The sequence below is a fragment of the Solanum stenotomum genome, chromosome 3 (assembly GCF_019186545.1).
Source record: "Solanum stenotomum isolate F172 chromosome 3, ASM1918654v1, whole genome shotgun sequence".
In the NCBI taxonomy this organism is placed as follows: Eukaryota; Viridiplantae; Streptophyta; class Magnoliopsida; order Solanales; family Solanaceae; genus Solanum; species Solanum stenotomum.
Genome location: NC_064284.1, coordinates 62,552,893 through 62,565,469, shown reverse-complemented (window position 1 = coordinate 62,565,469; position 12,577 = coordinate 62,552,893). Strand labels below are relative to the sequence as shown.

General features: G+C 36.9%; 1 protein-coding gene across 1 annotated transcript in view; it reads right to left on the bottom strand.

Annotated features, from left to right (window-relative positions):
• Nucleotides 1–878: 878 nt before the first annotated feature.
• Nucleotides 879–12,577, bottom strand: part of LOC125858551 (ran-binding protein M homolog) — a 25,592-nt gene continuing 13,893 nt past the window's right edge. Inside the window, exons 6-10 of the mRNA XM_049538356.1 lie at nt 7,145–7,307; nt 5,245–5,313; nt 3,489–3,548; nt 2,920–3,006; nt 879–1,493 (exon numbers count right to left, since the gene is read on the bottom strand). Coding sequence (XP_049394313.1) covers nt 1,218–1,493; nt 2,920–3,006; nt 3,489–3,548; nt 5,245–5,313; nt 7,145–7,307 — 655 coding nt within the window. The 3' untranslated portion in view covers nt 879–1,217. The remainder of the gene's footprint in view (nt 1,494–2,919; nt 3,007–3,488; nt 3,549–5,244; nt 5,314–7,144; nt 7,308–12,577) is intronic.

The window sequence follows — 12,577 nt, the reverse complement described above, 5'->3', positions numbered from 1 at the left end:
CCCCCCCCCCCGCGTCCCCCCATCCCCGCACCTACCTATGTTATGGAAATTTATCACTTTTATTTTAATTTGTTTAATTTATTCTTCCACTAAAAATTAACGTAACTTAATTGGTATTTTACACGGCGTTAGATATATGTATTACCTGATTAGATTTGTACTCGCACACTTCATCTCCCAACACAAAATTACTTGATTAGATAACGTTTTTTTTTCTTTTTGTTACATAATGCATTGCATCTCATTAGACCGTTTGCGTATTATAGAACCTATTTAAAGGGGCTTTCAATAAAAAAAAAATATTCTAAAGAATTCAAATTCTGAATATTCTCTAGTTATGGGTAGAAAGATACTAATCCATCCCATGACAAGTAAGATTGGTAGTGAGATTTTTATTACACAAGAAATTTAAATGCTTTTAGAAAAATGGGATTAACATTATTATATTTAAGTGTTCCAAAAAATAAATATAGACTATGCTTCTACCTTTACGGAATAGAAAGAAATATTTTCAATAAATCCTTAACTAAAATAATCTTCTTTTTTTCATAAAGGGAGAGTGGTGCACAGACCTATAGAAAAGCAAAACAAGTAGCATTTCGCATTAATTGTGTCCTTCGCACCCTTAAAACACATTCATCTTCACCGCCACCCTACACAGTACACACCCACCTCACCTCCCAAAAGAATTATCTAAAAACTATATACAAATGATTTTAAGCACAATTTACCTTTTATTTTTTTTTCTTACTGTTTGGGTTCTTAAAATTCCTCCAGTCTTTTAGGGGTTTCTAAGCAAAGAAACAATGCTACCAATCTGTTTTCTTTCAACAAACAATAATGATTTCCAAAGAGTTGTGTAACAAGAAGGACCAGCATACACAAAAACAACAATCTACTGAACTTGAAAAATGAATCTGTACAAAAGCTATCCGATTGAACCTCGGATAGCATTATACCCCCAAGTATAGAATCTGACCATTCAATGTGCACGAACTATATAAGGTTTACTGTCGTAGGGGGTATGAAACGAAGACAACCCCGTAATCAAGAAAATGAATGACTACTACAAATCAAGAAAGTACACAACAACTCTACACAGCACGTGTGCTGGTCACCGAGAGGCATTTCCTCTTGGATCGTGACATGAAAGACATTGGATGAGTGAAGCATATACATGGGTTGGGAGTGATGCGAATGCAAACCAAGACTACCTCTCAGCCTTTCCTACCACTAGTAAGTATTCTATGAAGATGGAAACCTTCACCCTGATCCCCATTAAACGTTCTCTTCACCAAGAAGCAAGAACTTAACTGCCTGAGTAGCCTGTCAAGACGTGAATGTAAGCACTCTCTTGAATCTTTAACACTCGGATTCGTTGACAATACCATTGCATTGACAGCATCAGCCACAATTTCTCGTTGTGAATCTCCTAGAAGATACCCAACAGAGGATTTCTGTGGTTGTTCATATGCCAATAGAGCAGCACAGTCCTATGATGATATAGACAAAGAGAAACAGTAAGAACAAATATTTACTCAAGATAACATTAGATGCAAAGATGTAATATGTCTAGCTTAAACATTCCCTGCATTGCAAAATTAACACATTTTATGGTAAGAGTAACTATTGAGCTTCTGGATTGTGAAAAGAAGACGGTGCTGGACAGTACAAAGCAAGGCAAAGAAGACTTTGTTGGAATATTGGTAGGACACGTACTATTAGTTATATAATCCGCAATAAACGTAGGAAACATGATAGCTTCTTTCCCTCTCAAAGGAGACTTGGAGAAGGAGATCCTTCGTCACCTTTTTATTTCCTTATTGTTATGGAATGGAAGGGCTCAACGGGATGATAAAGCTTGTCAATCAACGAGGATGGGTAAGGAGGTTCAAAGAGTTCAAATAATAGTGGTAGTATGGAACTATGAAATTTACTTTATGTGGATGCTTCTTTGGTGTTATGTGATACTAAGTTGGAGCAATTAAGGCACCTAAAGCTTAATCTTAACTGTTTTTGAAGGTGTGTCTAGACAACATGTAAAGTGGAGGAAGAACCTATCATTTTCAGTAAATGAGATGACTGGAATTCAAGTGCTGGCAGGTATACTTGGTTGAGAGATTGGTTCCCAACCAACAAACTATTTGGGGTATGCCATCTGGAAATTAAGTTATATATTATATCTATGATATTCTAGAATAATCATACAGAACCTAACAAAGGAAATTTTGAAATCTTTTCTGAAATTTTTTTATTTTTTTTTGGATGACTAGGGAATCCCGCAGCCACTACTCTTTGGGTGCGCACAAGGTAAAACCCCAGCTCCTATGCAATAGCTCGCAAACCACACAAGAGAGGTAACCCGCACTAGGCAAGCCCAGTGCGACGAGCTCGACCCAGAAGCAAACTCCTTGCTTTCGCTAGCAAGGGGTTTCGAACTTGAGACCTCCAACATGGAAGTCCCAAGCCCAAACCACTGGGCCACCCCGAAGGGTTCCTTTTCTGAATATATTTGAGGTGAGCTGGGTAATGGTGATGACTGTGAATGAACTCTTTTGCTGCTGGTTGGATAGAGGTATAGGAAAGGACTGAGGAAACTGCTGATAACAGTCCCTGCTTGTGTGCTGGATCATATGGAAGGAGAAAACCTAAAGATGTTTTTGACGAAAATTTTACTGCTCTACATAGTTTGAAATTAGAAGTGTACTTCTGAAATCTCCATGATGTAATATACAAATTCTATGAGGATAAGATAACAGAATCCATTAGCTCAGTACTACAATGCAGATTTACGCAAATGGGAAAACATTGTATACCCTTTTTCACAATGTCCAACACATGTTAGTGAGGATGCTCCTATTAATACAACGCTAATCAGTAAACGCAGCAACAAAAGGTTAACAGAATTTCCTGCAGTACCTTGACCAAGTCATCATAGTCTCCCAACTTATAGAATTTTTCAAATTCAGTCCTGCCATAGAACACAGCTTCTTCAAGCTTTCCAACCTACAGATAGCACATAAGACTTCAGATTCTATCCTATTTATATGACTACACGGCACCATAGAGCACTAATGAACAGAAGATCAGCCAACAACTGACATTCTTATACAATCCCAGAAAAGTGGAGGAATAAGATAATTTGAGGATGCATCTAAACAATGTCAAAGGAAGCACCAGAATGTTCATTTCTTTGTGGCCTCATTGACTTCTTTTGCCACATACTTATGAGCTTTCTTTCTTTTTCATGCACCCACCACCGTTTTACTCTCTACTTGAACTTTTGTTTCCTGCCTGATCTCTATAGCATGAACCTCATTCTTCTCAATAGGATTTCAAACTAAAAAAAAAGATTTGAATTTTCACCAAGAAGTCGGAAAAATTAAACCATTTGCTTAGGGGTTGCTGCAGTCATTTGTCCTGTGGCTACAGGTTCTATACAGAGAGAGAAAAATGAAGCAGCAGAACCATGTGCAAAAACAACTTACCCGTACTAGCTCAATAAAATTTTGACAGTGAAGCAGAAAGCATATAGCTGATGTGCCATCCTAAAAAGCATAGAGCAACTTATCAGGAAAAGAAAAGTGAGTCAGAATAGAACAAGTTTTGTCACATAGTGGACAGAAGAATGGAATACTAGTTCATCGTGACTCAAGCTAACTAGCGAGGAAACTGAGACTTATTGAAAAGCTAAATGTCAACCATAGAATTAGAGTGCCATATATATCTGCAAAAGACTTCCCTTCAACTTTAAACTACTTTCATTGAAGGCTATGGAAGAAAGAAGAGGAAAAACATCAGGAAACAATACGTAATAAGCTTTAATGACAGCAACTTCAAATTTCTCTAATTTGAGTTATTCTTTGGTATTAAAATGAAGCTGTTTGTTTGAGAAGATTTGATAGAGGTGTATTGAAGTTTAAAACGTTTAGCACTTGATCGAATTGCTAATAACTAGCAACAACAACAATTCTAAGTTTTGACGCTCGATAATTGATTTTCAAACTATTGTAGTGTAATTCAAACTATAGATTTTCAAACTATTAGTGTAATCCCACAAGTGGGGTATGGGGAGGGTGGTGTGTATGCAGCCTTACCCCGACCTCGTGAAGGTCGGGAGGTTGTTTCCGATAGATAAATACAAAGAAGAAAATAACAAAATGATGAAAGCAAGAACATCTTAGAAAATTTCTACAGCATCCTCTCTTATAAGGAATAATTGTTCATAAGAAAATTGTGATATATCACATAATTTATTTATACATTCCAGTTTTAGGTGTTAAAGTGATGTGTTTTTAACTTAAAACTCATATAGCTTACTGATACAAGTACCATGTGATCCACACATTCAAATAGCTTGATTGATAATATATGCAATTATTTAAGTAACTATATTTCGAAAGTAGCTTGATTGATAATTTATACAATTTTTTAAGTAACTTTATTTTGAAAGTAGTTAAATTAAGACAAGCTTCGGTAATGAATTTTATTTGGGGTGAGGAAGGGGAAATGGGGGAGAGGATTACAATGTGGGGAATCGAACCCTCACCAACAAGGTGGGAGTTCAGGTAGCCAACCAACTAAGCTACTAAGATTCCCCAAGCTTCGGTAATGTAGTAGTTCTTTTTCTTCCTTTTCTTAAGCATAAAGAAATTCTTGTGAATGTTCCTCTAAATAGTTCAGCACAACAGAGATAATAGGTACTATATATTTACATTTCTGGAGAATTCCTTAATTAATAATTTTTGCAAGTGTCCTAATTTTTCTTGTGATATTGAAGAAACAATCTGGCGTAATAAACAAAACAAACAAAAAAGGGAAATTCCATATCCCACATGTACATCTTATGTCTATAGACACAAAAAAAATTATAGGGTAAAGTAATATAAAAAAAGTACCAAGAAGGTACAGAAAGGAGGAAAAATACTATATACACAACATTAGATAGGAATAAGTTGACTGCCAAACATATATATCTATTAAAGTAATGTCAAGAAACAAAAGAAGGTAAGATTTTTTTCTCAAAACAAAAGAAGGTAAGATTTGAGATAAATAGAACTAAAGTAGAAAGTAGAAAACAAAGAGCATGAATTGTGTATAGATACTTAAGGATGCAAAATTATACATCAATACACATCAAGTATGGAACTTCAACAGCATCTTGTGCAAGAAGGTCAAGGGAGGTGAATGAAGTTGCAATAGGAGTTATATGATGTTTGACAATATCAGTCAACAGAAAATTACCTGGACTATCTGTGGATACAACTCTCTTAGTTTACCAAAGGCATCACCAATTTGACCACTCCGAATTAGCTGTTTAAACAACAAAGACATTCCTATAAGTATCATTTCTACGTCAGCAAAATGACAATTTACATATAGCAGGTTGAAGGGGTTAAAAAGTCGACAGATGGAAGTGCTATAATGAACTTTTTTTGGACTGCACTCGGGGAGGAGAGTTAATTACATTGTTTTGTGCAGATCTGAAACCAACCAAAACTAGTATTTAGCAAGAAGAGAACAATAAAGGAAGGTAAAAGTTACTGGTTGTTCGTCAGCTAACCCGTCCAGCAGAACGGAAGTTTTGGTTACTATATCTTACCAGAGACTACATTTATGTGTTAACTTTGCTTTGTCAAAGAGAAAACACCTCCAATCTTTTAATATGGTAAACCCCTGCTTTACTCCCGGATAATTCAAACACTCAATCTTATGGTCAGATGTGTAGGGTTTCTTCCACTAAGATATTCCTTCACTTGGTAAAAATCTTTAAACTGAGAGCCCATTTGGATTGGCTTAAAAAAATTAGCCTTTTAAGTCAAAAAAGAAAAAGTCAAACATATATGACTTCTAAGTCACAAAATAAAATGTAGGGGGAGACCTACTTTTGGTTTTTAACTTTTTTCAAGTCATCTTACACTTATTTTAAGTTATTTTTAACCTTGTCAAACACTTTCAAGAGCTAAAAATAACTTGGAGGTAGGCTTGACCAACTTTTAAGCCAATCCAAACAGGCTCTGAACAAACACTACCCTCGATCTCAGCCAAAAGGCTGAGTAAAGATATTCCTTCACTTGTCAATAGTCTTAAAACTCTAATGTGTACGAAAGCTTCCATTACTGATACGTATATATCTTTTTTATATATATATTTTCTTCAACCTTATAGATTTTTTCTTACAAGGGATTGAAGGAAAGACCATCTGAAATATCCTCCAAAAGTTAAACTAATGTTCCGTCAAGATATTTGAAGTGGACAAAAGGGCATAGATCAAAAGATTTCACATTTGGATTACTTAAAAGAGAGAAAGGAAGCTATTTGCGTGAAGGGAATCATCCTCAATAGCACTACTAAGTGACGAGTAACCAAAAATTCATTGAATATCAAAATTCCAGACTGAACTCACGACTGAAAAATTAGACACTGATATCACCTAATATTGTCTCCATCTTTTCTAATTCATAGCTCATCACATTGCTCAAAGCTTATATAATTCTTCTCTTATCCACTTCCATTCAGAACCAGCACCTGTATATTCTTTCACCAGATGACTTTCTTTGTCTTGACAAACTGTTCAGTTAGTTATTTCCCACTTCCATCAAATATTGAAATCAGTTAATAGCAAGAAAGCAGCAGAAAAGAGGGAAAATTTGCATCCTTTCTAGAATAGTTTTTTTCTTAGGAACCATGTGACAAAAGGGAAAGCAAGAGGAGAGTTGAACGATATCCAGTCCTTCATGTTTAATAAAAGCACAAGAGAAGGGATAAGATATACACAACATAGAACATCTGTTCACCAGCCAACAGAGCTTCTCTCACACTATACAAAGAGCACTCTTATTTACCTGTTTAATTTTCTACCCGTCCCGAATAATAACTAATCCCACCCAATTTGTCTTTCTTCCTCCCTCTTTCCATTATATATCGTGGTTTCTTTTACAAGGGGTAAGAAACAGTAGAGGAGGAAATAAAAGAGGTGAAAGATCGATCAAATTCTCTCAATCCAGCCACTGAAAAAAAGGAAAAGAAAGTGGTTGTGCAGGCACCGACAGCAACTAAAACCAAGTGACTAATGTGTATGTCATGGTATCACCCATTAACATTATTTATCATGGTAGAAAAAAGATGCTTCCACATTTCATACCTGACGAAGAACCTTTCTCTGATTTAATGAATATACATTAATGTCCTCTGCAAAGCCATTTTCTTGAACAAAAGAGATGGGTGGAAGAGTACTTCTACTTTCAACATCAAACGTTTTCAGTGTATCTTCATATCCATAATGTTGTAAATATGCGCGAACAATTCTGTTAGTTGAAAACACGTTAAGAAATAGAAATGCATTTCCAACAGTAGAGGCATGCAATGTGTAAAAAAAAACTAACATTTGTAACAGAAGTGTTTTAATTACTCTGCTAATTCAACATAGTCTGAACACTTCACCGCTCCATTTCTTTCAGGTCAGAATTAAGATTTCCAGTAAGGTAAAAATAACTCAAATCTACTTACTTAATAGATTCGCCCTCCTGGGAATCCACATCGTGAATTATTTTTTTTTGAGAAAGGTAACATTTACTTCTATATATCCACAGGTATACTACATCCAAGTGTAGTTCCCCTCCAAAAATTTATACTTACAACAGCCCTAAGATCTTTTAGTTACAGCCAGTCAATAACATTAGAAACATCTTCAGAATTTCCTATTACTACTTGCTTACACCAAAAATAATAAAGACCTAGGCAGTTTATCTTTATCTTCTGAATATTGTTGTTCTTTCCTTCAAAACATCTTTGATTCCTTTCATTCCAAATTGTCCACCAAATGCATGCTGGGACAATCCTCCATCTCTCCTCCTTTTTTCCTGCATTGCCATCACTATTCCAGCATTTTAGAACTTCTGTGATTCTCCCTGGTTTTGTCCACTTGATCTTCCTCTTATGAATGAACATCTGCCATAATTGATCTGTCCATTTGCAGTGTAAAAAGAGATGGTTGACTGTCTCCACCTGTTCTTCGCATAAATAACATCTAGAACAAAGGTTGTGTTTCCTCTTGTTCAAGTTTTCGTGTGTCAAGACTTCCTCCTTTGCCAAAAGCCATGTGAAATAATTCACCTTGTATGGCACACTCACCCGTGACTATTAAAAGGCACACTCACCCGATATCTGGAAGACTCTAATGTAGCTCACCAAAGATGTACTACCAGTCTAGCACTATTTCTTTCATTATCTTTGATTTTGACTATCAAATGAAATTATGACTTTGGTGTTTCAATTATCGAAAATTATTTGTGATGCCCGATTAAGCACATTTAAATATATAGTCCTGTGAGAAATATGTGAAAAGAATATTATTGAATTGTTGTCTCTAACATTATTACAGAGACCCTATTTATAGACATTACAATAGACTCCTTTCCAACTAGAACACCACAATACAATCTTTTTCTAAGTAGGACACTATATACTATTCCTATTCCTATTACCATTCATGTTCCTATTCTAAGTAGGATTATATATACCTATTACAATTCCAACACTCCCCCTCAAGCTAGTGCATACCAATCATATGTATCTAGATTGTTACTAATGTAATTAATAAGAGGACCGATGAGGAGCTTGGTGAGATATCTGCAAGTTGATCACTTGACTTCACAAAATTGACAGTCAATCCCAATGTGTTTAGTCTTCTCATGAAATACTGAATTTGATGCATAATGTCAGTCAATCTCAATGTGCTTGGTTTCTCATGAAATACTGAATTTAATGCATACTGTCAATAAAACACAGAGCAATAAAGTACAGTGTAAGGTTGTTTGACGTACGTAATCGACATACAAGGCTACTAAACTCCCCTGAACAACAAAATTAGGTGGTTGCTCCAAGTAGACTTCTTCACAATGCATCGGTCGTCGGAAAGTGCTCAAAATCTAGTATAAAGTATATGGATCATGTTGGAATCAATAGATGAGTCGATACTAAACAAGAAAGTCACCTAAAAATTGGTCGAAACATGCTCATACACTGGAGTATTAGATTTGATGGTTCAAAGTGGTCACAATCTAAGAAATAAAATTATGTGTAGGGTCGAAATGATGGCACGACCCAACTAGAAAAATAGAAATTATATAGGGAAGGTCGAATTGATGGCACAACCCTATTGAAAAAGAGAAATAATATGGCTAGGGTCGGAATGATGGCACAACCCTACTGAAAAGAGAATTTATATGGTAGGGTTGAATGATGGCACAACCCTATGCAAATCAGATTTGAGGAGTCACCGAAAAGACGAATGAAACTATGCAAATCAAATCAAGGAGTCGCCGAAAAGACACACGATGCTATGCAACTTGGTTATGAGAAAGTAGTTCGAAAAATTCTACGGTACTACGCAAATTAAATATGAAAAGTAGTCTGAAGAGATGCACGGTGCTACGCAAATCAGATATAAGAAAAGTAGTCACCAGATGTTCTATATGCATCTATAGACTCAGCATAATATGTGTGAGAAATATATACGAAAAATATTATTGAATTGTGTATCTAAATAGTTACATTGAGACCCTATTTATAGACACTACATTGGAATCCTTTTCCGACTAGGATTCCTATTCTTATTCCTATTCCTATTCCTATTTCTATTTCTATTCTAAGTAGGAAATACTTATTTCTATTCTAACACTCCCCCTCAAGCTGGTGCATACAAATCATATGTACCTAGCTTGTTACAGATGTAATTAATACGAGGACATGTGAGGGACTTGGTGAAGATATCTGCAGCTGATCATTTGACTTCACAAATTTTGTAACAATATCTCCCGAGAGTATCTTTTCTCTGACAAAGTGACAGTCAATCTCAATGTGCTTAGTCCTTTCATGAAACACTGGATTTGATGTGATATGAAGAGTCGCTTGATTATCACACACAAGTTCCATCTGATCAACTTTGCCAAATTTTAGTTCTCCCAGCAACTGTTTGATCCAAACTAGCTCACAAGTTGTTGTCGCCATTGCTTGATATTCTGATTCTGCACTAGATGGAGCAACCACATTCTTTTTCTTACTCTTCCACGACACCAAATTACCTCCTACTAAAACACAATATCCGAATGTCGAACGTCTGTCAGAGGGTGATCCTGCCCAATCAGCGTCTGTATATCCAATGATATGCTCATGGCCTTGATCCTCAAAGAGTAGTCCTTTACCGGGAGCTGACTTTATATATCGCAGAATACGAACAACTGCTTCCCAATGACTATCACAAGGGGAAGTCATAAACTGACTTACAACACTCACAGGAAAAAAGATGTCAGGTCTAGTCACTGTGAGATAATTCAACTTTCCAACAAGCCATCTATACCTTTCAGGATTAACAAGTGGCTCCCCCTGTCCTGGAAGGAGTTTAACATTCGGATCCATAGGAGTGTCAACAGGTCTACATCCCATCATTCCTGTCTCCTCAAGAATGTCTAAGGCATACTTGCGTTGAGAATAACAATACCTGATCTAGACTGAGCAACCTCAATACCTAGAAAATACTTCAATCTGCCAAGGTCTTTAGTTTGGAAGTGCTTAAAGAGATATTGCTTCAAATCGGTGATACCATCTTGATCATTACCGGTGATAACAATATCATCAACGTAAACAACCAAATAGATACATCGACTTGGTGCAGAATGCCGATAAAACACAGAGTGATCAGCTCCACTACGAGTCATGCCAAACTCCTGAATTACTGTGCTGAACTTTCCGAACCAAGCTCGAGGAGACTGTTTTAGACCATAGAGTGACCTGCGCAATCGACATACAAGGCTACTAGACTCCCCCTGAGCAACAAAACCAGGTGGTTGCTCCATATAGACTTCTTCCTCAAGATCACCATGCAGAAAAGCATTCTTAATGTCCAACTAATGAAGAGGCCAATGACGAACGGCAGCCATAGATAGAAAAAGACGAACAGATGCAATTTTAGCCACAGGAGCGAAAGTGTCACTATAATCTAGCCCAAATATCTGAGTATACCCTTTGGCAACAAGGCGAGCCTTAAGTCGATCAACCTGACCGTCTAGACCAATTTTGACTGCATAAACCCAACGACAACCAACAGTAGATTTACCTGCAGGAAGGGAGACAAGCTCCCAAGTACCACTCTTATGTAAAGCAGACATCTCATCAACCATAGTCTGCCTCCATCCAGAATGAGAAAGTGTTTCACCTGTAGTCTTAGGAATGGAAATAGAGGACAAAGACGACACAAATGCATAATGGGGTGATGATAGACGATGATAACGTAAGAAGGTATAATGTGGGTTAGTATTTCGAGTGGATCGTATACCTTTTTGAAGTGCAAGCGGTTGGCTAGGAGAAGGCAAGTCCGCAGTAGGAGCAGGGTCCGGCGCATGACATGAATCATCTGGGACTAGGGTTGGACGTGGACGGCGATGATAAGTTAGTAGTGGTGGCACTACAACTGGAGATGTTGAAGTAACCGTAGATTCCTCAAAGGTTGGCACAGGTAAAACCTGAGGTATGGGTAAGACCATAGAGACATCAGGATGATCAGAAGATGTATAGTAAGGCTGAGACTCAAAAAATGTAACATCAGCGAACATAAGGTATCGATAAAGATCATGTGAATAACAACGATACCCTTTTTGGACTCGAGAGTAACCAAGAAAGACACATTTGAGGGCACGAGGAGCTAATTTATCTTTTCCTTGGGCTAAGTTATGAACAAAGCATGTGCTCCCAAAGACACGAGGAGGGATAGGATAGAGATGTGACTGAGGAAACAGTATGGAATGGGGAACCTGATTCTGAATAGAAGAAGAGGGCATTCTATTTAACAAGACGTAAGAACTGCATCTCCCCAAAAATGCAGTGGAACATTGGATTCAAGGAGAAGAGTACGAGCGGTCTCAATAAGATGCCGATTTTTTCTTTCAGCTACACCATTTTGTTGAGGGGTGTATGGACAAGTAGTCTGGTGAATAATGCCTTGGTGAGTCATAAACTCCTGAAATTGGGAGGATAAGTATTCTAAGGCATTATCACTACGAAAAGTACGAATAGAAACACCAAACTGATTTTGTATTTCAGCAAAGAAACTTTTGAAAATAGAAAATAACTCTGAACGATCTTTCATTAAGAAAACCCAAGTACATTTTGAATAATCATCAATGAAACTAACAAAATAACGAAATCCTAAGGTGGAACTGACTCTACTAGGACCCCAAATATCATAATGAACTAATGAAAAAATAGACTCTGAATGACCCTCAGTACTACGAGAAAACGTAGCACGAGTGTGTTTCCCAAGTTGACACGACTCACAATCTAATGTCGATAAACTAGACAAACTAGGCACCATCTTTTGCAGTTTGGATAGACTCGGATGTCCCAAACGTTTGTGAATTAGATCTGGGGAATCTGTAACGGAGCATGCTGCTAAGGAATTTGAAGAGGTAAGATAGTAAAGGCCTTGTGATTCATGTCCTGTTCCAATCATCTGTCCCGTAATGCGGTCCTGCATGAGAAAAAAATCATCGAAAAAAGTTATGCTACAATGTAGGGCTTT